Genomic DNA, 25837 nt, shown 5'->3' on the forward strand with positions numbered 1-25837 from the left:
TCTGATTTAGACAATGGAGGCCTTGCTGAGGAGGGGTGCGGGTCCGCTGGGGCTGTCCAAAGCCTCTAGAAGTTTTTAATCACCAGAGCAGAGCAGAGGGCAAGCGTGTGGCGCAGCAGTGGCTCTGTGTTAATCTGTGCCTTGAAGACCCATGATCCTTTTGGGCTACCCCTCAGCTGCTGCAACCTAACCTGGGCTGATAGGATTTAATACACAATGGGGCAGAGGCAAGGCCAGCCAGACCAGAGGAAGGCAGGAGACCAGGGAGAAAAGAGGTGACATCCTGCTGTAGCAGCTGGTGGCTGCACTTCCTTCAGTAAGACCCTTGGGCTCTGGTGGCCCTGGACAGGACAGGAAAAACATGGGACCAGATGACTCTAGGTCCTATTTAAGGCACCCCAGAGTTTCTAAGTATTTGGTAATGTGTAGACTCATACTTCCTCCAGACTCACCTATAGTTATATTCTTTCTGAGTCTCCCATGGAGAAAACCCAGGGAACTCTTGTTTCTTTGGGACCAGCAAGTGCCTGCTTGCTTTATGTAGCTGGGGAATCTCATTACTTTCATCTGATTGCATAATCACTTGGCACTGCAGAGACCAAGATATACTTCCCGGACACACAGTGATCTTATTTAAAAGTAGGTAGGTAGGTTGATAGACAGACAGACAGACTCGACAGACAGACATCCCCACAAGTCTCCCGAGCGCAGCACAGGCTCTAACTCTGGTTTGCTTCCACATTCTTGGGCTTTGACATCACTATCATTATTAATCCAGACTTCCATTACGTCACGCTGGCACCCCAATCTCCCTTGAACATTGCTCTGCATCGGGGAAAACAATTTAAAGCAATTACAAAGATAAGACGATAGTAATATAATAAAACCCCACCCTCAGACCGTGCGTCTAGCCCCAGGGGGTGGGGCAGAGTACTGTCCTCCACCTGCAGGCCTCTCTCGCAACACCTGAAATAATCATTTTGGTTTTGATTGGAAGTGACTCTTCACAGATAGTTTTGGATATGGATTAAAATGTAAATAGAATTCATATGGGGATACATTGTTGTAGAGAGTCCTTCCGGGGATGCTTGCTTCTAGACACTTGGTGGGAATTTGATGTTACCAGGACAAAAGAAATAAACTCTGGGCAGGGGCTCAGGAAATAGGCCCAGATTAAGAACATTTACGTTTGAGTTAATGCAAAGCTCAGGGGAGGAAGCATGTTTGGCAGCCCTTGGTTATCCTGCTTAGCCCCTAGAAAGGTGTTTACAGGATTTTGTTTATTGCCTTGCTTTTTCCTTGACTCTGAACTGATCTTATTATTCTGCATTTAATTAAAATGGTATAAAAGCAGATTGGAAAATAATAAGCCCACCTCAGCCTCAGAACTGGCTGGGGTCATGCTACAGTGTTGTCTAATTGTCTTTTTCTTTCCAATCCTCACTCCTACCCGGGAGAACCTGTTGACTGAGCAGGCCTGGTCACATTGTTACATGATGATTATGAAAACGTGTGCAGTTTCCTTACATCAACTGTAGGCACCTCAAAGACGCAGCAATTCCTTATTTCTTTGGTCCTTTACCTCATTTGGTCTAACCCTCAGACCACCCTGCAAAGATGGCAGTTAAGAACTGGTATCCCATTTCTCAGATAGGGGAAGAGATGGAGAACCCAGAGGACATTCTGATCTGAGTCCAGAGTGATTACCTATTGTTAGGTTCTTTTAGGGTTCATGCATTTGACAAGGTCATAGTAATATAGGGGTTGAGCATGCAGTTGAGTTGTACAGCCTTTGTCTACCACACATGGACACAGGGTGTCCTCCCCAGCACATGGATACAGACACACACACACACACACACACACACACACACAGAGAGATACACAAACATTCACACACACACACACACACAGAGGTTCCATCCCTTCCAGCCCACAGACATAGGCATGTACACATACACACAAACACACACAATATGTACAGTAAATGTGTTTTAAAACTAAAAATGTGCAAGAATTGTGCTACTGGGAAAAGAGGCCGGCATGCTGAGCATTGTAGCTTACTCATCTTCTGCAGGAGAGAGGTTGCTATTCAAGTATTTAACTGTCTCCCGACCCATTAGATTTAATGAACAACTTAATTGCAAAATGATGGACCTGTGGGGAAGTGTTGAAAGTGTAAGTTGTTCACATTTGCTTTATTATGCAAACTTCAGCCTCTGGGGGTGAGGGGATCAAGTTTCACAGGCAGACAGGAAAACACCAGGCACTGCACTGGGTGACTTCCCACAGAGAAGGGCCAGGAAGGGGTGCGTGGAGCGACTGTTAAGTTCCTGAGGATATGGGGTGGAGGGGTAGGGTTAGGACTTGACTCTGCTCCCAAAGCCTTGCCTAGCCAGGGTGTCATCCAGGGCATGATTTCTCATACACTTTTTTTTTTTTTTTTTTTTTTTTTTTGAGTTGCTGGAGAACAACTGGGTAATGCGTATGTTCAACTTTAACACGTCCTAACCAGCCCTGGAAGCCACGGGGTGGACAGGGCCAAAAAGCTGGTTGCAACTTGGATACCTCATGAGCAGGGAGGCTCACCAGCGGTCTCACTGGGGGGTCCTGGCCCCAAAAAAGCTCTGTCTGCTCTTATCCCTTCTTATACCCTAGCCGATGAACCAGAGAGTTCCTTGCTAGGGCAGGCAGGGGACCCTCCTGTATCCTCCACAGGGTGGTGGTGGCCAAGGTGGGAGGAGGGCTGGAAGATGAGCACTCTGCCTCGTGGTGTTTTGTGGTGTTTTGTGGCTACATGGATCCAGCTGTGGACACACAGCTGCATCCTACAGCCTCAGGCAGCCCCTGAACTCTGGAGCTGGTGGGGGGGGCACAAAGAAATACAAGCACAAAGGCTCAGCATGAGGAACAGCTTAGACAGGTGCAAGGGCCTTTAGCTTGTTAGGCTGGGATAGCAGTGTGTGTTTATGTGTACATGTGTGTACGCATGTGTATGTATATGTGTTTGCGTGTGTATATGTGTATTATGATATGTGTGTATATGATATGTTTATGTCTGTGTGCACATGTATCTGTATGTGTGTGCATGTATGTTTGTGTGTATATGTATCTGTGTAGCTGTGTGTGTATGCATATGTATGTATATGCATATGTGTGTATGTGTGCATGTGTGTTTGGATGTGTGTCCATGCATATGCGTCTGCATGTGTATATATGTATGTATATGTATGTGTATATACAGTGTGTGTATGTCTGTATGCATATGTATGTGTGTATGTATCTGTGCGCATATGTATGTGTGTGTATGTATGTGTGTACACATGTTTGTGTGTATATGTATCTGTGTGGCTATGTGTGTATATGCATATGTGTCTGTGTGTATATGTATCTGTGTGTGTATGTCTGTGTGTACATGTATCTTTGTGTGTGTCATGGTAGGAAGGAGGGCAAAAGTTAGTTCTGTTACATCCAAAAGAGAAACATGTAGCTCTTTTCGGTGTATATATGAAGTAGAATGGAAAAGGACAGACATTTTCTTTAACGTGTGATAACCTGGACATTTAAATTAATGGGTTACTTCCTTGGGTTTGATTAAACATGCATGCACATGTACACGTGTACACATGTGCTCGTGCTCACACTCACACAGAAGAGGCGAGCATTTTGCACCCTGGCCTCAGACTGAGTTTCTGGGTCCACAGCTCAGTCAGATCTTGGGAGGCCTGTTTCCTGAAAACTTGCATAACCCTGGAGAGGAGGGGGAGAGGGCTCTGGAGAGGAGGAGAGAGGGCTCTGGAGAGGAGGGGGAGGGCTCTGGAGAGGAGGGGGAGAGGGCTCTGGAGAGGAGGAGAGAGGGCTCTGGAGAGGAGGGGAAGGGCTCTGGAGAGGAGGGGGAGAGAGCTCTGGAGAGGAGGGGGGAGAGGGCTCTGGAGAGGAGGGGGGAGAGAGCTCTGGAGAGGAGGGGGGAGAGGGTTCTGGAGAGGAGGAGGGGAGAGGGCTCTGGAGAGGAGGGGGGAGAGGGATCTGGAGAGGAGGAGGGGAGAGGGCTCTGGAGAGGAGGGGGAGAGGGCTCTGGAGAGGAGGGGGGAGAGGGCTCTGGAGAGAAGGGGGAGAGGGCTCTGGAGAGGAGGGGGGAGAGGGCTCTGGAGAGGAGGGGGGAGAGGGCTCTGGAGAGGAGGAGGGGAGAGGGCTCTGGAGAGGAGGGGGGAGAGGGATCTGGAGAGGAGGAGGGGAGAGGGCTCTGGAGAGGAGGAAGGAGAGGGCTCTGGAGAGGAGGGGGGAGAGGGCTCTGGAGAGAAGGGGGAGAGGGCTCTGGAGAGGAGGGGGGAGAGGGCTCTGGAGAGGAGGGGGGAGAGGGCTCTGGAGAGGAGGAGGGGAGAGGGCTCTGGAGAGGAGGGGGGAGAGGGATCTGGAGAGGAGGAGGGGAGAGGGCTCTGGAGAGGAGGGGGGAGAGGGCTCTGGAGAGGAGTGGGGAGAGGGCTCTGGAGAGGAGGGGGGAGAGGGCTCTGGAGAGGAGGGGGGAGAGGGCTCTGGAGAGGAGGGGGGAGAGGGCTCTGGAGAGGAGGGGGAGGGCTCTGGAGAGGAGGGGGAGGGCTCTGGACTCTTCCATGTGGTGCATGTTTACAGTCATTTTGATTAAGAAGCAAACAAAAATCTCAAGTTTCTGCTCAGATCTTGGCCTCTCCTGGGTCAAGGGTGAGAATCACCACACCCACCTCTCCCCCAGAGACTTCCATTTTGCCCTGTCACCTCTACAGGAGGACAGCAGACATCTGGGTCCTGGTCCCTGAGATGGGACCAGGCCTCCTGCTGCCTCTTGGGACATTTCTCCTCCCCAGCACGGGATGTGGGGGGAGGGGTGTGGAGACCGTTTGATGAGGTAGCAAACGAGGCAGGCGTGTGTGGAGGCTGAGTGTACTTTTGCTAGGCTGTGCGCCTGTTCCGAGTGTTTGGGGACAGTGTGGGGACATAATGCAGAAAGCCACCTTTTCCTGTTCTTGAATGAACATGTTAATGTTTCTGTGTGGCTGCCTGGGTGTTTGCATTCCTTTTCCCTGACATAAAGTCCATCAAGAGTGTGGTGTGTGGTGTGGGGGGGGGGTCGTTAAACCAGACTCTGGTACAGGTTAGTGTCCCAGCCAGTGGCTTCAAAGAGCTTGTATGCTCATGCTTCTGGTAAGAAATACTTATCTTTCTTTCAGCGGTGAGGCTGTAGCTCTGGACTTCAGAGAAGTGCTCCACCACTGAGCTACACCCCCAGCCCACGGCTACCTCCCCAGTAGAATCTCCATTTGGCCCCCCAGTAAACACCAGAGCTGACGTACATTAGCTCTCATCTCGACTTACAAAAGAACCTCTGGCCTTTGGGGGAACCTCAAAAACTCTCATCTGAAGGCTCTCCCTTGGGCTTTGAACCCGGGGAGGGAGGGTGAGTCCACTCAGCTTCACTCCCTGGAGCTGATGGCTTCCAGATGTGCAGAGCCAGGCTCTGCCTTGCTGGCTCCCCCTTGCTAAGGAGTTCCAGGCATTTCAGATCCGTTAGAGACAGACAGACACTACCATCTCTCACCCCAAAGTGAGGACAAAGGCAAAGAGAGCTTTGAAGGGGAGCAAAGATTGCCATGGGGGTGGCTTACAAAGCTTTGAGAGCCCCTGCTGCCCTGAGGATCCCACTGGGGAAAGAGCATGGGGCCTGCCAAGCATGCCTTTTCTCCAGGATTATGAGGTTATGCTTGCTTTATTATGTTTAACTGAAATTTATTTTACTGATGTAATTACAGCTTTATATGTAGCTGTAAGAAATAATTAAGGGCGAGATCTCTTTTATGCCGGGCTCAGCTCCACCCTCTGCTAACACTGCACGAACTGTGGAGCCATCCTCCCTTCAGATCCACACGCACTGACTCCTAAATCTGATCATTCCCTAAGGAAGTCTACCTCCACGGCTGCTGGGCCCCAGGTCTCCGTGTGAAATGTACAGTATTTGCAGAGACCTTGTGCACAACCCCGCACACTCAAAATCAGCTCCAGCTGACTCACAGTAGGTAGAACAATAGAAATCCTATGTAAAAGGCCATGAAACCATATTGTGTAGGAAATAATTCTTAAAACAACAAAAACAGTTCCTATAGTCAGTCAATTTCCCCCCAACTAATCCCACCCACAGCCGTGGAAGCTTCAGGGACAGAGGACCAGCTGTAGCATATCACAGCACAGATACTGTGGTTGTGAAACCTAACCTCTTACATTTTCTGTCTTACTTAAACTTGTGTGCGTGTGAGCATGTGTGTGTTGTGTGCACATGCATGTGTGTGCATGTGTGTGGGTATTATGTGTGAGTGTGCATGTAAAGAATCTTACCACCTTCCCAGGATCGTGTGTCTCATCACAGCTGAGACACTGGATATTGTTCTAGGGAAGCTCATGGGATAAAGATAGAAAGACAAGATACAGAATTCAGGAAAATATCTGCAAACCACATAAACAAAAGAGGGATAGTATGTAAAAACCGAAGACAATAAGTCAGGAGGAAGGATGCCTGGAGAGGTGGTACTTTGATAACCATGCCCATTTCTTGCTCCCACCTCACCCCTAGACCATCCATTTCTGCCAGCCTCTGACCCGTCCCTCATTTCACTGTCTGAGCATGCTCTATAAACGGAATCACTGAGGGTCAGCGAGTCCCACAGATCCATCCAAGCTTCCCTGAACATCAACGGTCTAGTTCTCTTTACTGCTGGGCTGCTTTCTGTGGCACAGATATACCACCAATAGATTAACTGGAAGGACACCCGGGCTGCCTCCAGTCTGAAGCTGTCACTACCATGGCTGCTGAGGACATTCTCGTGAGGGTCTACACGCAGATGCTGGTTTTCATTTCTCGTGAACAAATGCCTAGGAGATCGACGGATGGTTGGATGGTGCTCATGTCTGTTTTTACTAAAAAACTGCCAAACCATTGTCTAGGATGGTACATCATTTTATGTTCCTACTGGAGGTGTGGAATTGGTCCAGGTTCTCCGCATCCTCATCAGGATTTGGTGTTTTTATTTTTATCAGTCTCACAGGTGTGTGGGCACAGCTCACCAAGGCAAGGGCTGGCTTTGGGAGGTGTTTGTCTCTTGGCCTGTTTTCTAATAGTTTTGTTCTGAGTTTTCATACTGTTGGGTTTTACGTGCTCTTTCTAGAGTCTAGATTCTAGAATCTGGCAACAATGTGAACTGTATATATTCTTCCTCGGTCTGTGTCTTTTCCATGACCTCTCCTCGGCCAGGCTTTTGAAAGAAAAGGTCCAACTAAGGTTTTCATTATGGCTCATGCATTTAGTAACCAGTCTGGGAACCTCCTGCCTAGCCACAGGTCCCATTAAGCTTCTTCTACTTTCAAGTTTTAATATTCATACATTCTGTTGGCTTTGTCACTGTGAACTTTGTAATGAGATGGATTTTGCTATTATTGCCTAGTATAGTCTCAAACTCTCAGACTCAAACAACTGGGAACCTCAGAGTAGCTGGAGTACAGCTTTATACTGTTGGAGGGGGGCTGAGATGGGGTCTCTCTACACCCCCTGGCTGTTGTGGAACTCACTCTGCAGACCAGGCTGGCCTCAAACTCTTGGAAATCTGCCTCTGCCTCTTGAGTACTGGGTTTAAAGGTGTGTGTCGCCACGCCTGGCTCAGGTTTATTTTTGACCTTATGTCTTAAGTTTAAGCCTTGGATCTATCTTGAGATAATTTTCATAAAAGTTGCGAAGTTTTTGTTGAAGTCCATTCTTTTTTTAATTGAATGTGTGGCTTTCTTCTCAAAGCTATCCTTTTCTATTACATTTCTCGTGTTCACCTGAGGGCTGGAAAAACGGCTCAGTGCTTTCTGCCGGGCCTGCTAACACACGTCTGATCCCTCCCACACTGAGGAAGGAGACCGCACTCAAACCAGCTGTCCTCTGATTCCCGCTTGTGGACTACAGCATGTAAGTGCACGCACACATAATAAATAGTGTGCAATATTTTTAATTAAAAACTAGTTGCTCGTGTTCCCAGAGTCTCTCCTCTGCCTAGGTTCCTGCGTTGTCACTGGAAGCACAGGGCTCTGGTTGTCACAGCTGCACGGAGCACTTAATAAGATGGGGTGGTTCCAGGTACTCTGACCTGTTACAGCCTTTGGGCTGTCTGCTTCCCATATAGCCTTTGAACAAGCTTTTATGTCAAGAGAAAAATCTTGCTGGGATATTTTTTTCCCCCACAAACAACTTCAGTAAGAGACACATCACATTTAAAGGGAGCGATTCAATGCTTCCTTAGTATATTCACAGGCTCGTGGGACGGTGTAGATGAAAGGTAACCCTCGGGTCAGAGACAGTGAGCCACAGGAAGGCCTGTACAAGGTCAGTTCTTGGCTGGAGGCTGGGAACTTGCCTTGTGGAGAGTTCCCATTCGAAGTTTGCTGGAAGAGAGGCTCTCAGAGCGCAGACTGTACAAAGATACTGCATTTGCAGAGCACCTGCTTTTCTTTGCTTAGACATGTGTGGGGCATAGGGGACCACATGACAAGCTCCCGATAAGTCTGAATAAGTCTCTAACAGAAGTGCTTCCCCAAGTAAAAGCCATCGCTCACATGCGGCTACATTTTGTTTGTGGAGGGATGGTTCCTGCAGGACTGAGCGTGGAGAGAGGTGGCCTAGGGCAACCTCATAGACGGTCCCTCCACTTTTGCTGTCTCCGTGTGTGTGTGTGTGTGTGTGTGTGTGTGTGTGTGTGTGCGTGTGTGTGTCTGTCTGTCTGTCTGTTTGTCTGTCTCAGTATGTCTCTGTGTGTCTGGGTATCCATGTCTCTCAGTGTGCGTTTCTGTATGTGTTTGTGCGTATATCTGTGTGTCTGTGTATGTTTCTCTGTGTGTCTCAGTATGTGTGTGTCTGTGTCTCTGCGTCTTTGTGTGTTTCTACGTGTCTGTGTATGTCTATGTGTGCATGTCTCTATGTTGTGTATGTCTGGGTGTACCTCCGTGTTTGTGTATATGTCTGTGTGTGTTTCTGTGTGTGTGTGTGTGTGCGCACACATATGTACAGTGCATGTGCTTACAGAGGTCAGAGGTTTGTGTCAGATTCCCTTGGAGCTTGAGTTACAGGCAGTTGTGAGTCACATGGTGTGGTCGCTGGAAACTGAACCGGTGCCTCCTAAAAGAGCAGTGCAGGCCCTTAACTGCTAAGCCATCTCTCCAGCCTCCAGTGCTATATGATTTCTATTAAAAGAAAAAAAAAAAAAACCTTCAACTTGTCTAGGCCATCAAATATGAAGTATGTTTCTTGTTGGCAATATAAACCTGAGTCATTTTCTTCTTTTTAAATCCACTCTGCCAGTTTTATCTTCCCATCGGTGCTTGTAAATAATTTACAATTACGGTAATTGTTGGTATGCCTGCTCTTAATTTTCTTTTATGTGCCTTGTTTCTATATTTGTTTCCTTGGGTTCCCCGTTCTGCTTCTGCGTCCTTGCGTTTATGAGTTATTTTACACACAGGATTCCATCTTGCTCTAGTTACGGCATTTTTTTTTTTGTCACATGTCTACGTCATTTTCATGACAGCTGCCTGAGTATTCATCACAGTGTTCACATCTGAGCCCACAGCCGGGTGTTCCCGGGTTTCACTGCTTCAGATGAAGTGTAGAACCTTCTCTCCATTTAAGCCCCTTTACCTTCCCCGCTTTGACACATCTCCATGTGGAACGCAGGTCTTTGTCAAAGTGGTGGTCATAGCCTGTGCAACTCAGGAGGAAGACAGTCTGGTGTCTGCTTCTGTTTGCACTCTGGCCACTGTTTCTCCCAATGTCCCAGGATTCCCTCCGCTGTCAGCCCTTGCTCTTTGAAGAATTTCCTTTGGCTCATCTTTCAGAGGGAGCTGGCTAGTGGCAAGTCATTTCCCCCTATCTTTATTTTCCTTTCATTCCTGAAGGAAACCTGGAAACACCAGTGAAATCAGATCCCCCGGAGCTGGAGTTACAGACAGTCATGAGTCTTCCAATGAGGCTTCTGTGAATCAAACTTGAGTCCCCTGTGAGAGCGGCAATGCCCTTAACCACTGAGCCACCCCTGCAGCCCCTGAAGAATAACTGTGCTGCATACCGAAGCTGGAGCCCGCAGAGAAAGATGGGGCCACCTCCTCCTGGCTTGGATGAGAACACAGCTGTTGGCATCTGTCTTAGGTCGAATGTCACCACCTTGATAGAGCTCAGGATTTTTTCCCACGGTTGTTTTGTTTCAGAGGTGTCCCTATTCTGTTTCTGCTCAGTGGTTTAGCTGGTTCCTGCTTGGTGCTGCTTTGGGCAGTGGTGGATGGGATCCTCCAGGCTGAGTTCGAGAATTCCTCCCCTCTGTGAAGGAGATGCTCATTTTCCTGATGTGCCCTAGATCTCTGGGAAAAGAGGGGGTTCGGTTGTGGAGCCAGTGGGCCACCAAGAGGCTTACTGGAACTGGGTCTCTCTGGACAGATCAGACCATACTCCTTAGTTTCTGTGGTTGGAACAGGATATCTCAGGCTCCTGGAGAAAGGAGATGGATCATTTTCTGGAGAGAATTCCTCTTAACCAGCAGAGAGAATCGGAAGTCTTAGACTCTTGCTGGGTTGCAGTTGGGTAGAGTCTCTTCTTGGTGTAAGGATGAAGAAGGTTTGAAGAGGCCTCTCTCCTGTGCTGGCCCACAGCCCTGGGGCCCAAAACCAACTTCTCTTCCAGTCCAGTCTCTACTCGCTTTTGTCCCACCTGGAGGACCACACCTCCATATTTAAAGGCTCATTTAAGTGTATGGTGCATAATTGGGTAATTAAGCATCCTGCTAATGGGTAGCACTGGTTTATAAAGTCCGCACAGTCTACTTTCTAGAAACTTTTGAGGTGGCTTATATAGGGGACAGGAGGGCATAGATTCCATGACGGTACAGATTCATGGTGCCTCACTCCTGGCTCCTGTCCCAGAACGCACAGAGAACGTGGATGGACCGAACATGCACAGCAAGAGATCTAAAGTGTGGAAGCAAGGGAGAGCAAGGAAGAGCGAGGGAGAGCGAGGGAGAGTGAGGGGGTATGAGGGGGAGCGAGGGGGAGCAAGGGAGAGCGAGGGAAAGCAAGGGGGAGCGAGTGAGAGCAAGGGGGAGCAAGGGAGAGCAAGGGAGAGCAAGGGAGAGCAAAGAAGAGCAAGGGAGAGCAAGGGGGAGTAAGGGAGAGCAAGGGAAAGCAAAGGAAGAGCGAGGGAGAGCAAGGGAGAGCAAAGGAGAACAAGGGAGTGCGAGAAAGAGCAAGGGAGAGCGAGGGAGAACAAGGGAGAGCGAGGGGGAGCAAGGGAGAGCAAGGAAGAGCAAGGGAGAGCAAGGGAGAGCAAGGAAGAGCAAGGGAGAGCAAAGAAGAGCAAGGGAGAGCGAGGGAGAGCGAGTGAGAGCAAGGGGAGCAAGGGAGAGCAAGGAAGAGCGAGTGAGAGCAAGGGAGAGTGAGGGAGAGCGAGGGAGAGCAAGGGAGAGCAAGGGAGAGCGAGAGAGAGCAAGGGGGAGAAAGGGGGAGCAAGGAAGAGCGAGGGAGAGAGAGGGAAAGTGAGGGAGAGCAAAGAAGAGCGAGGGAACGACATGTTTACCTGTAGATTGTCCTGCAAAAGTTTGTATTTTGATTTTAATTCCACTTCTCCGAGAACAGCTGCCTAGTCACATACTCAGGTGACTTCATCTGAACCTTCCCATTTTAATTAGTAAAATGAAAGCAAGAGCTGGTGATTGGGCAGGGGAAGGGAGGGAGAGAAAGAGGGTCAGAGGTGAGGGGAACAGAGATCGAGCCGGAGAGAAAGGACCAAGATGGAGGTCAAGAAAGATCTGGATCCAGATGGACTTAATTGGCGTTAGGTAGTTATAAACATCTTAAGGATATTATAGGTCTTTTATCTCACATAGAAGGGCAGTTTGTATCTTTGTCCATTTGATGTAATCTTATTGTGTAGAGGGTTTGTGGATTGAGAGTTTGATATATAAACCTGTATGAAAAGCTGTTGGGCTTTAGAGTCATGCTTGTGCTGGGTGGGGCAGTAATCTCACCCAGGACGAAGGCAGTAGGGCAGGCAGGGTAAACCTCCAGGAAAGAGGGCCGTGTGGAGAATACAGCTTGCGGACAAGTGACAGAGTCCGTGCGCACGGCTCCATGCTGGAAGAGGCGCCCCGCAGACTGAGACCATGGGGGGCCGATAAAGAGATAAGCCAGATTCTTTTAAATATTTACTGCAACATTTATCAAACAACCCTGAAGCACAGGACGATCACAAGGAGAGACACAGCTCCCCAGAAGCCGAGGAAAGACTAACCTGTGGCAGCTCTTTTTACCCAGCAGGTAGCAGTAATGAGCGTAGAAGAAGGAGCTCTTCTTGATATAGATGCCGTCGTAATGATACCTGAAAACAGAGAGGCGTCCTTTAGCTTACTGCCACACACACCATTACGGGGAGTGCCATATGTCTGTACTGTATGTGCACACACCTATATGTGCATACTGAACAGCGAATTTTGAATTTGCATCTTCTTCCTTTACATCATAGGTAAGATGATAGTCATGACCCTGGAAAGCAGCAGCAAGCCCCACACTGGGCAGCGCGGCACCTCTCACCAAGGAGAGTGGGCAGGTTAGGCGTACCCACCACATCTTTTACTCATCCTAAGCCACAGCCTAACGCATGCCTTTTGTTGTGATGGCCTACAGAAGCGCTGTTGGGTGCGTGCATCTGCTTCCTCGGTTTCTGGGTTTCTCATCTCAGAGGTTCTGGGACAGGCCTCCTGTCCTGGTGCCTTTGCCTTTTAGTGGGTTCAGCCTGCGGGAAGCCAAACTTATCCCCCAACCCCTGCTGCCTTTAAAGCTTCATTTCCTCTGTGGCATCCAGGAAACTACAGTGTGTTCCCGGGTCAACAACGGAACCAGATTTCTTCAGCTTAATTACTGTCCAAGGTTAGATTTGGCAAACTCTTCACTGTCTTCGATTTCTTTACAGGCAGCTGGCCCTTCCTCTAATTGGTTTCTGTCCCTGCTCACTGATTTCCTGTCTTGATTTTAAACAAACAACAAAGGACAATGGTAGCAGTGTGGCAGTTGTAAGGACACGCTTCGTGGCACTGGAGCTTCTGACTAAATTACAACTATCATCGTACGCCCCAGCCTCCTGAATACAACCAATAGGCTACCTGGCCAAATGCTTAAGACATTTCAGTCCAAAGAGTAATTCAAAGCAATTGGCATCGTTTTATGTGTGCAATTATTTGAACGTTTTAATAACTGGGCACATTTCTTAGCATCTAAAGCGTATGTGGTGATCCCTATATTTTAACAAGATGTCGGATCACGTGTGTGCAGTGCTGCCTGGTGACTCCAGGCGATGGGGGTTTAGTCTCTACCTCAGCACCGTGTGCTAAGAGTTGCCGTTTTGGCTTATTCTGTGTCACAAGCTTTATCCATGGTTGTGATTCCCCCGCATAGGTATTTTCTCTGTTTAACACAAAACAAGCATCACGACCCTACCTGGCACTTCCTCGCGTGCCCAGCCTCCGGGTGCCCAGATCAGGGAAAACCAAGCGCACGAGCTGTGGGAACAAGCCAGATTGAAAGATGCAGCTTGAAAACCAGGAAGAAACTCACTTTATCTCTACTTACCAAGGAATCATACAAAGCATCACAGCTGATTATGAAAAGTATGCCTACAAATGAAATTAGAACGCACCAGAGAAGTAAAGTCACAGAGCGAAACCCTGGTGTCCCAGCTGGGGCAGGTAATGTCTTAGCTTAGGTTCCCACCACCACTGCTCTTAGACAGCAGTTCCCAAACTCGGGGTTGTGACCTCAGTGTGTGTGGGGTTGGGAGGGAAGTGGTGTTGAGCAACCCTTTCACAGGTTGCCCATGGCCGTCAGAAAACACAGATATTTATATTTAGACTCATAACGATAGCAAAAGTACAGTTGTGAAGTAGCTATGAGAGTGATTTTATGGTTGGGGTCACCACAGCAGGAGGAGCACAGCGTTAGGGAGGTCGAGAGCCTCCGCATACTGTCCCACGCTGTCCCAGCAGTCTGGGTGTCTAGGCTGAATTGCTGTCCTCTCACTGGGTTCGGTCTTGCATTCGCTCTCTTTGATCTTGAGTTGCTGACTGGAATAATGAGGAGTCTCTGGAAATTGGATTATCAACAGCTGTGGGATCTAGCCTGTGGCTGCGGGGTCCAGCCTGTGACTGCTGGGGTCTACCCTGTGGCTGCTGTCGCTCTTCCGCTGTTTTCTGTTCAGCACAGTTTTTTAATTTCAGAGGGTTTTATGAGCAGATGGATGGTTCTCAGCTGTTGAATAACGGTCACTTGGATTCAAGTTCTCGCCTCCAGGCTGAGTTACCTTGATATGTCCCATAATCAGGGACACCCATGCTCTGTTTATCAGCAGGAATCTATTTTGGTCGCCACGTAGGAGGTATCTAGGCTCACACCTGCTGGAAGAGGAAACCCTGAACATAGGGACAGTTTAGAAGCCGGAGCAGGGAAAGCCCAAGAGCGCTGCCAATGACATCTGCTCTTCCTCTGCAGAACTGCTCCGCCCAGCTGCTGCTTGGCTTCCTGCCGCAGACTCCCTTTGTGTGAGCTCCAGGGAGCAGCATCTGAGAGCAGTGATATGGGCTTCCCCTTATCTGACTCATCATCTTTCTCTCGTCCATATCTTTCTGTCTATCTATCTGTCTGTCTGTCTGTCTACTCACCAGGCCACTGTCAATCCATGTGTCCATCTCTAGTCAACCCACCCTTGCAGTATCTACATGACAGGATGGAGCAAAGGGATGACAGATAGATGAAAGAATGGACAGATGGACAGACGGATGGTCAGCTGGTTAAAAATAACAGAAGGGCGGATAGACAGACAGACAACAGACAGACAGATGAGCAGATGGACAGACAGATATATGGACAGATGGATGAAAGAACAAGCTGAATGGCTTCTTGCACAGAGGCCCCTTTCCCTGCCGGGAGGGTGTGTAAGAAACGGTGGGGAAGGTCCAGCCACTCAAAGTGTTTCCTGTGAGGCCACTGCAGTTGCCATCTTGTGACAACCCAGAATCCATGTGGGTAGGATGAGGAGGGCCTCGGTGGCTGGACAGAAAGGCCACTTCGAGCACCATCTGGTCTGTTCAGGCCAAGAACTCCTGAGCACTTCCTATGACCACACGTCAGCAGTGCATGCGAAAGCAGGACTTGCCCTGTTTTGTTCTCGAACATGTAGAAAGCAGGCAAACACCAGCAGGTTCCTTCAGAACACGTACCCACCAAGCCAGGGGACATGTACTGGAAAGTGCCCAAGGCAGGTACTAAGGAGCCCACCACCAAAGAGTAAAGCCCTTCCTTTCTCCCTCCTTCCTCCCAGGAAGGTTCAACCAACACCTGGCAGCAGGTGGAAAAGGGAGGCAGGAAACAAGCCCCACACCTGCTTTGTGGCATGCCACAGCCCTAGAGGAGAAGCAGAGAGAGAACACATCACTTGCTGTGTTGAGTGTGGGCACTAGTCAAGTGTGGTGGTGTGAGCCTTTAATGCCAGCACTCAAGAGGCAGGGGCAGGCAGATCTCGAGTTTTCGGCTAGCCTGGTCTACAAGGCAAATTCCAGGATAGACAGGTCTCTTCCACAGCAAAACCCTGTCTCAAAACAAAACAAATCAAAACAAAACAGAAGAAGAAGAACTATACACTATAAGAGGGTGGGCTTTCAAGAATCAAGCTGCTGTAATTGAGTGGTCTAGAGTGACAAGAGACATTCGCCTCACCCAGGGCTTCCAGGAAGGCCAGCTGCCTGCTCACCGGCATCAGGACAGAGGAAGTGGCAGGGCACAGGGACAAGGGCATGAAAATGAGGGCTGTTCTTATTCTTGTTCACACGGGTGTGTGTACACACGTGTGCAAATGAACCGTGCGTGAAGCTACACCTCTGGGGTTGGGGCTGCAGCCGGCATTTAATTTCCCCTTCCTAACACCTTGCAATTTCCACATTGCTCACAAAGGAGACGCAATCGGGTTCTAATCAGAGAAACAGTCGTTAATGTTATTTTAGCAGAGGAAGCCGACCTCCGGAAACGCCCCAATCCGTGGAAGATACAGTTTGTGGCTAGAATGAGCATCGCACATTGCATGCCCATCCGAATCATCTGTGCAGGAACTCCTCGGGGATCAACTCAGTCCCCGGGAGAGGAGGGAGGAAGTGAGAATTGGATACTTTGTTGTTTCTCTTGTAAACCTGCTTTGTGGTCATATCCTTCCCCCCTTCCTTTCCCTTCCCGGTTTAGCGCAGCTTTGGCACACAGGATACATTCTCTACAATCGGTCCCCTCCACTGGCCTGTGCTCTAGGCCGCTTGCCAACCAAACTTAATGCTAGAACCTTGGCATCTCGGGAGTGGATTCTAAGGGAAACATTAAGACAAAGAATTCAAAACAAACGCCGGAGTCTCCTTTCTTTCCTTTGGAATGCTGGGCAGTGTGAAACAGCCTTGTGGCAAGACCTATTTTTCCTGTTGTTTGGTGCAGAGATTGGACACGGGCTCCACATGCTAAGCAAGAGCTCTATCACTAAGCTATATATATACTCCTGAACCCTAGATCTTAAAAAGGGTTGTGGAGACGGAGAAAGAAAAGTCTCCACAGCCTTAGCAAAGACTGGACCCTGCTGAAGTTGCCCTCCTCCTCTGAGACCTGAAAGTGAGCAGCTAAGAAAAGGCTCCTGAGCCAGGCCACCCAGTGCTCCACAGAGCCTTTGATGATGTTTTCTACAATCCAAGTGATGGAATGACAGCTGTTTGGGCAGCAGGATAACAGCTGGGAACTCCCAGTGGGTCAGAAAATCTTCCTGAGTCACCCCATCTTAAGACACGGTGATAAAGAGACATTTGATGTAGTTTCTCTCTTTGGTTTTTTAATATGTTTATGTGGGAGTATTTACGGCTTATAAACCGGTCTTAAGATACCTGGCTTAATTTGACTTACATGGGGGTAGGGAGGTGTTTATTTTTGTTGGTGACATATTTAAAGTGAAATGGAGAGACTGCGAGGATTAAAGCCCCCAAAGAAAAGAAAAACAAACGAACAGAGCAAAGGAGAAATCAGACCTGTGTCCATGCAAGACCAGAGAGGGTGGCATCCACTAACAAGGAGAGGCCTGTGTGAAGCCATGTTTGAAGCCACTTTTAAGGAATATCCACAAACTGAAGTCCACAAAATAAAACGGGTGGGCAGGAAGGTGGTCAAGAGGAGCCATGACCAAGGCTCTGTGAGGAAAGTGGTTGCTTCCTGTATTTGAGCAGTGGACGCGTTGGCAGATGTAAACATGTTTCAGAAGCACCCGGTGGCCATCAGTGGCTGAGTCAGAAGAACAGATCTAAACAGCTCAGCATCTGGAAAAACGCACCAGCGTCCCCACGGTCCTGCTGGAAGGTGCGGAGAAGCCTCATTGACGGAAGTTTGGTCCTTGTGTGTGTGACCAGACACCTTGTGGCTCTCCCTTGTCGCTCTTCAGGTTCTCACCTGAGAGGTGATACTCACAGGCTGTTCCCTTGCACAGGCCCATGCTTGGTCGCAGCAGCAATGTCAGGAAACAGTCCTGGTGGGATGTCACACAAGGATCAAATGATTTTTCACGTGGTTTTTAACAACAAAAAGCTCGCCAGGTGGCTTGAGGCCGTAAGACCCTGGACCCACCTGTCTCTGTCTCCTCAGTGTTTGGGGTCACAGACATGCACCACCACACCCTGCTTCCTGCATGGATACTGGGGACCTGAACTCGGACCTCATGCTTGCTCAGCGATGCCTTCCCCTGAATTATCTCCCTGGTTAAAGCAGATCTTTTGTCTTCATCAAGCTCTTTGGTTTTACTATCCAGACAGCAGAAGGAGGAGAAGAAAGAAGCAGAAGGGGGGGGGGGAGAAGGAGGAAGAGGAAGAAGAAAGGAGAAAGAAGACAAAAAAAGATAATGGTTAACGTTTAGCCATACATTTACCAGTGATCAAGTAAGGAGCAGGAAGAGGAGGAGGAAGCAGAAGAGAAGGGAAGAGGAAGAGGAGAAAAAGGAGGAGGAAGAGGAGGAAAATGATGATGATGGTTAACAATCAGCCACACATTTATCAGTGATCAAATAACATCCTTAAACAACCCAATTCTGTATATAAAAGGACCCTTGCAAAGACAGGGGGAAGTGAACAATCACTAATGATCCCCCTGAGCAGACTCCTTGCCACCATAGCTTAACAGAGAGGTAGGCGTTGGCTCAGGACCCACATAGCTAAATTCTCAGCACAAAAGAGTTTTATTTGACCCAGAGAGACAAAGAATAAGAGACAAAGTCAGGAAACAGAAGTGAAAGGAGAAGGGTGTGTGTTGGGGGGGGGGGACAAGTTAGAGGGAGGAGGAGTATTTGTCCCAGAAGGGACAAAGGACTGCCTCTGGATAGAGAGGAGACAGACATGGGCCATTAACAAATGGCAGCTTGTAAAGGGAACAAGGAAATCCCAGTGTTAGGATGAGGTGTTTAATTTTAATTGGGCGTGTTAATTAGGTAGGCCAAAGGGGTCTTTTGATTGCTGGGCTTCTATACTTTTGACAGCTGGACCTTGCTAGTCAGCCTCAGGAGGAGGCAGTGGCTAAATAAGGGAATGGATCTTGGAGGCTGGCTTTGGGAATGTCATCTCTCGGTTTTTAACAGGGCACAGAGAATGGGGGAGAAGGGCAAGGCCTGACAGAGATGTGCTCCTTAGGTCTGAGCTCGAGTCCCTTCGCCTGCCATTTAAGATCAACCGGGATACATGGCGTGGTGTCAACTGTGCTGAGGCTTTTCATCCGTCCACGTCTGTAGTCTTATTACAGATCCTGGCTTGGGCTGTGTCTGCCCAGAGGCAAGGCCACCTTCCCCCTGGCAGGAACCTGCCTGCTTGTTCCTCACTTAGCTTCAGTTAGGGCACACAACTCTCCGATGAAGTTTACAGCCAAGGTAGGGTGATTGCAAGGTTCTTGTACCCGATGGGCGCCACTTAGATCAGGTGACCTGCAGTGTCTCTGTACTCGAGGATGTTTTTGGGTTTTGTTGGGATGGACAAGTGGCTGGAACTCTGCACCTAGTTCAGCTCTGCCTGATGGTCAGCTGTGGGACCCTTGACTCTAATAATTCCAGGTTTATTTTGCTAAGCATGAAACAACGCAACGATATCTGCCTCAGCCTGGACAATCAGAATCCAGCTTCGGAGAGCTGGACTCGCTCCCTGTCAACCTCATTGTTGGATCCCAGCATCTAAAGGAGGGCCACTGTTAAGGAGTTGCTCCTAGGAGCTGTTGAACGAAGAGGTTCTCAGACTGTCATTTGGTTGTATATGAGACGTTCTCAGGCGAAGTTCTCAGATGTTGAGTACCAACTTCCAAAGCCAGTGAGTTCTCTTAATCCAGATGAGCTGCAGGGAGCCTCAATTGTTCGGTATCACAAGTGGCTCAGACCTGTGTTCTGAGAGCTTTAGCAGTTCTGTGCACGGGTGAGGGTCCAGCAAACCGGGTCTTTGAGGGGAGTGTTGGGGTTGTCATGGAAACAATGCTGCAGCATTTCCCAAACCACTGTAAAGCGGGGAGATGGAAAGTGGGTTTTCAATACAAATTACTGGCTGCTCCTGTGGATAAAGACACAACAGCTGCTGAGCCCCTGTTAGAGCCAAATGCACTTTGGACTTTCCTCAGAGACAGTCAGTAAGTAGTCCGTAAGGTTTTTCCATCAGCAAGCTCGGTCTGTGTTTGGACAGAGGCATAACCTAGCTTTTCTCAGAATGGATCTCTATCCTTAAGCTACCCGGAACTCTTAACTCCGAATTAAAAAAAAAAAAAAAAAAAAAAAAAAAAAAAAAAAAAAAAAAACAAAGAGAAACAAACGGCCCGGTAAACACGGCCCTGTCACATGTCCACACTTACCTTCCCAAACGTCGCTGGGTTGACTTGGTTCTGAGCACTCTGCCCACAGGTTTCGACGTAAATCTCATACATGAGACACCGAGGCACACTGAACCCTTCACAGATGCAGAAATTGTCAACCAGCCTGGGGGAGGGAAGGGTTGGGGGGGGAGCAGAGAAACAGGAAATTGGTGGCTATTTTTCCCAAGTGAGGACGTTCTGACAGAGCCGATGACCAGACACAGGCGGGTCCAACCAAACTCTGTCTAGGTTACGGAGTGGAACGGCAGAAGCTCACAGGCAGTAGAAAGGGATCTTTTTTTATCCTTGGGCCAGGGTTAGGAATACAGACCATGGGTTTTCAGTTGTCAGAGCTGTCGAGGTTTGGGGTTTCATTGGAGGGAAATTTGCGTGCTAAAAAGAAGTAGATCCTGTCGGGTGGACCTCCCCAGAGCTGCAGCTGAGATCTATTTAACGACGGGGAGAGGATATGATTTGCCTGCTAAACTGTCAGACAGTTGCACAGTGGACAGCGGAGGGGTCCAGGCGGGGAGGACGGTGGGTGTTGACTGGTCCCCGAGCCCCACAGGCTGACTGACAGCCTGACCTTTGGAATTTAAAGGAAGTTACATGAGTATGTGTGCCTTTGATGGGGATATTTCCACCCGGGGTCCCCTCCTCTCTGATTTATGGCTGCCATTAATTAGCAGTATTGGTCCCTAAAATAGTCTCCACAGTGCTCTGTCCCACTGCAGACACAGGAACAGTGTGGCCAGTGGAGGACTGACAACTCTGGAGGAGCTACTGGTTAAACTGTATTAACCTGATTTTTCTTTCAGCAATAGCCTTTTTTAAAAAAAAAATTTCTCCCATTATAGTGCAAATAGAAGCAAGAACACCACGGATGCTGTAGCTCCCAGGGAGCCAGCACCAAGTAGCACCTGCTCCAGTAACCCTGACCTCTATTGATGTGGCTCTGAGGAGAGTAAGACAGGTGACCACCCCAGGGGACTCTGGTTAAGGGGCTGCCAGTGTGCCACCAAAATGCCCGTGTGTTACCTGAGGTTGGATGTCAAGGCCTGACCAGACCAGACCCCAAGGGCCTGTGTCACATTATTGTGTTCCTCAGTCTGACTGTGTCTCTTCCATTCCCCCAGACCAGCCAACATCCCGACTCCCTGCCCCTAGGAATAATAATTCATCACAGTGGCACTTATGTCCCATATAGACTTCACCAGACTAATACATCGTTGTCCCTCCTAATGGGGCAATGCCTGGAAAACAGGCTGAAACAGGGCCCTTCTTCCTCCACAGGACAGCATCTGGGCCTCTCCCTGCTCTCTCTTGAGCTGCCTCCCAGGGCTCCTCCAAGCTCTTGGCCACTGCTGCCCCTCCCTTTGGGTCGCCTGATCTCTTTGTTCTAAAGTTCTACATTGAGACTCTGGAGCAGTGGTCTGAATGCAGATGTTAGGAGATTTGAAGTCTTCTGGTTCTCTGAACCCTGAAGGACTTGTGGCAAGAGGGGTTCTGGGCACGGTAGTCAATCAGACTTGTTGCTAAAACGCACCCTCAGTTGTCTCTGACAGGGATTCGGGGCACTTGCCTCACCCCTTCACAAGCCACCTAAAGACAACGCCCAAGCATTTTAAATTTTGCAACCATTCCTTCACATCTCTGTAGCAAAATCCAACACCCAGATGAAACAGTTAATTAAGGCACTGAACTGACTCAAGAAGGCAGGTAAGGGGGTCTGGCTACATTTCCCCCCCTCACTCAAGATGAGAAGGGCAATAAGTTTTCTTTTGGAAGAAATATTTATAATCATAAACATACTCTTCTCTCCCTCCCTCCCTACTTCTTACTCAGGTGACTCTTTAAAAAAGTTTTCCCTGAGAAATATTTCTTAAAGCTTACAAAAAGAAAAAAAAATGCTGATATATAATACTCACCTTATAAAGCTGCAGTCTGAGGACTGGCTTTAATTATTTCCCTATGTATAAAGAGTTGCAAACTCATGAGTGCGGTCCCACGAGCTGAGGGTATTTTTCTTTCTATCCCCACCCCCAACCCCCGTTTAAAGAGCCAAGAAATGAATTTCACAAATAACACGGAATGCATTGTTGAAGCTAAAAGCTGTTTTAAGACACTTCCATTCTAGAACTCATGCCAGGAGGAAGAAAACAACAACATTAACAACAACAACAACACCGCTTCCTGCCCGGCCAACGCCTGCCTGCGTTCCAGGTCTCCTAACAGGCTCCGCCCCGTCGGAACAGCCTGGACGGCTCCCCACGGAAAGTGTGACCCAACGGCGACAGCTAGACGGAAACCCCGCGCCGGCTGCGGATACGGGACCGCGTATATGTGTGACCCCGCGTCCTCCGCGGTCTCCTGAACCAGGGGTGCTCCTCTCCCTTCCTCCAGGGATCCCCCGCCCGCCCGCAGTGCCCGCCCCGCGGCGACCCAACGCTCACCACTGGATGATACCCCGGTGCAGGCCACGGCCGCTCGCAGGGGAGGCAGGCACCGCCTCCGCCATGGTTCGCCCGGCTGGCAGCGAGCGGGGGCACCGGTCCTCTCGCCGTGTTTACTTTAGAGCGGGGTCGCGCGGGGAGTCGCGCAGCCAGCGGGGAGGATGCTGGGCCCACCCCCACCAAAGGCTGGAGAGGCACCCCCTACATGCTCCCCCCATATCTTCCCCCATCCCCCACGCCACTGCCCTTTCCCGCCCTGGCTAAGGATGGACTAACGGATCAAGTCAGGAAACAGCAGAGAAAAACCCAGGCATATGTTTCCGGCCAGGTTGCTGGCAGTGTTTGGTCATCAAGGGTCTGTAACTGGACAGCACTTGGGAGTTATCTGATTATTTTGACACTTTGAAAAATATTCACGTCCACTCAACACCACCTTCCCCAAGGGGTTCAGTATAACGGGCCTGGGTCCCCGGGGGTGTGACATGGGGGAGTTGGCCTGGGAAAAGCCTCCCCCGCCCCATGAGAGGCGGTGTTGTTGGCCTAGAAGCTGAAAACAGAATCCCAGGTGAAGCCAACTTCCGGTGGCCGCTGCTGCGGATTCCTCCACAGCACAGTGCCCTTCTGGCCCTGCAGAGCCAAGTGTGTTAACGTGGCTGTTTTGTGACTGAGCCGCCAGCTGGTTCAGAAGCTCACATCTTTCCTGGGGAAATAAGCTATTATTGTATGCAGTACTACGAGGAAGGAACTGCCCACATCGAGAGTCCAACCAAGGGGACCTGACAATGGCTGCTCCCTAGTTACAAAGTCTCAGAGGGATGTCTCGATCAAGATTAAAAAGCATACTTGCCAATGGTAATAACACAACATCAAAGCTCAGCTTACAAACGAGTGAAGGGCAGGAACAGGCCTTTCCCCAGAGAAGTCCACCAAGCACCCGAAGAGATGCTCTAGATGACAAAGAGATGCAAGCCCAGGCTGTACCCATTGGAATGACTTTTTAAAAAGATGTATTTATTTTATGTGAGTACACTATCGCTGGCTGTCTTCAGATGCACCAGAAGAGGGCGCCGGATCCCATTACAGATGGTTGAGCCACCGTGTAGTTGCTGGGAATTGAACACGTGACCTCTGGAAGAGCAGCCAGTGCTCTTAACCGCTGAGCCATCTCTCCAACCCTGGAATGACATTTAAAAATAGAAAGCAAATGTTGATGAAGAGGGAGAGAAAATTGGGACCCTTGTTTTTACTGCTCTGGAAACAGTCTAATTATTGATAAGCGGTGGGATTATCAAGGGGCCAGGTGATGTCCCCTTCTAGATGGACACTCAAAGAAACCGAGAGCAAGTATGTGCAGCCAAGTTCATGGCAGCACCATCCATGGGGAAGCCATCTGAGTGTTCACAGACAGACAGATGGGCAAGGAAGATGTGGTATATCCAAACCATAAGCTAGTATTCATTCTGAAAAGGTAACGAAACTCAGACGCGTGCTCCAATGTGGATAGATTTAAAAACCGTTATGCTAATTGAGAGAGACCCCCCAAAGGGTGCTTCTACTTAAATGGTGAATTCAGCCTTGTCCTCAAGCAGACAGAACGTTCGGGGCTGGATTGAATGGAGCCGAGTGTCAGGGAGCTGATTGAGACCACTGCCAATGTATTTTCTCTAAAAGCTGATTTAAAACGTCACCTAGGTAGGGACAAATGACCTTGCATCATGCTCTTGGAGCTGAAGGCTGAGAGGGATACTCTTCAAGCTGCTGTTGGAGAGCATCCCTCAGGGCAGGGAAGGCCAGGCATAGGTGAGAAGAAGGTCTGCCTGAAGGTCTCGGGAGAAACAGCTGCAGGGAGAGAGGGGAGTAAAATGGCCCTTCATTGAAGAATTAGCTACAAGAGAAGAAACTAGGAAAGGAAGGCTGGGAAGGACACCCCCTCACCCCGCATGGCTGCTGTCTCCCAGCCAGCCCTCTTTCTCTAGTTGTTTCTCCAAGTGGAGCTTAGGTCCTTTGCTGCTTCAAGAAGAGTGTGGAAATCTTGTGTGCTTTATCCCTGGGCTTTCTTCAATGAGCCGGTGGCTCCTGTTCACTGGTTCAGGGCAACTGAGGCTGTGGCTCCTCCCATCTCGGATGCTGCTGGCTCCTCCCACCCTGGAGGCTGCTTAATCATCAGCCCAGCCCCCTGCCACTCAGGTAGTGGCGAGAGACACCAGCTCCTGTCTGCAGAGACTAGACAGATCCAAGGCCAGGTGCCTGTGTCATTCCAGGCCTTGTCACCCCACTGGGATTGAGTTCTGTTTGTGTGCGCAGCGAGCACCAGTGAGTTCCTGGCTTGTGGTTGGATATTGGACACGCCCCATGACTATTGATTTCTGCTAGTTGTTATTTCCAGTGGGTGATGCTACAAAATTCGAACCTTACCTCATTTTAGCCCAAAGCTGTTGATGCCCGGTTGATTAAAGAACTCAGGAAATGAGGCCATGGGGTTGATTTCACACCTTCTACACCCCAAGGGCCTCCCATGCCATGTGACCAAGCACGTGACAGCTTCAGACTTTGATTAGGTACATGCCAATGCAGTGACATTCTTAGAAGGCTTACCCTCGGCCCATGCCTTCTTAATGGGCTGAGTGGGCAAAGGTGGGCAAAGGGCGCGTGACTTTTTACCAACAAAATATTTACGGCTTTTATTAGAGTCGAACATAAAACTACCTAAGTGCTAAGTAAGTCTAGACACTGTTTTCATTTCAAGCAACTGACATAACTAAAACTTCGTCTTGTAGCTGAAAGGACAGCCTGACCCAGGCCGTATGTAACTCTCCCAACCAGAGAAGCCCCATCTCTGTCTGGTTCTGGCTCAGCATCTCTACTGTCCTCTACCGCTGCAAAGAAAATAGAATTTCGGTTCTTCAAGCTGCATCTTAACGCACTGAACACTCTTCAGACAGAGTGTGTGTCTCACGGCTACACTGACTTCTTTTTGCTCCTTCGGCCTAATTGGTCTCTAGATTATCCAATTAGTCTCCATTCACCTTCTAAGAGAACCGCAGCTGGGCTTCATCTGTGCACAAAGCCACCTCTGATGATCCTGGGTGCTTAATTTTGTTCGATTCTTGCAATTACTCACGTTCTGCGGATGGGCCCACATGCCTCCAGGCCATGCTAGGTTTTTAAATAAAGCTAAGAGCACACAGAGTGCATGGGGCAGAAACTCACAATGTAGCAGACGATTGAGCAAAGCCACTGCCAGCCTGGACTGTCCCATCTGGGCCTGCAAGGCACTATTTAAACCAGTAGGCTGCAGACTTTCAAATTACAGTGAGTTAAAAAAACTCACTGGAGAGAGTCAGAATCATTCCTGTATATAACCGTGTTTGTGGTCTGCACTTAGCTTTTGAATAGCAGGGTGTTGTCCCAAT

The 25837-nt window shown here is 49.2% G+C and overlaps 1 protein-coding gene across 1 annotated transcript in view; it reads right to left on the bottom strand.

Annotated features, from left to right (window-relative positions):
- Positions 1 to 22489, bottom strand: part of RFX8 (regulatory factor X8) — a gene marked incomplete at both ends in the record, with an annotated part of 51924 nt that extends 29435 nt beyond the window's left edge. Inside the window, 4 exons of the mRNA XM_080916780.1 lie at positions 12332 to 12418; positions 13534 to 13595; positions 19972 to 20095; positions 22425 to 22489. Of these exons, the coding sequence (XP_080772906.1) occupies positions 12332 to 12418; positions 13534 to 13595; positions 19972 to 20095; positions 22425 to 22489 (338 nt within the window). The remainder of the gene's footprint in view (positions 1 to 12331; positions 12419 to 13533; positions 13596 to 19971; positions 20096 to 22424) is intronic.
- Between the last annotated feature and the right edge of the window lie 3348 nt (positions 22490 to 25837).

This window comes from Micromys minutus, assembly GCF_963924665.1.
Source record: "Micromys minutus genome assembly, chromosome: 5".
Classification (NCBI taxonomy): Eukaryota; Metazoa; Chordata; class Mammalia; order Rodentia; family Muridae; genus Micromys; species Micromys minutus.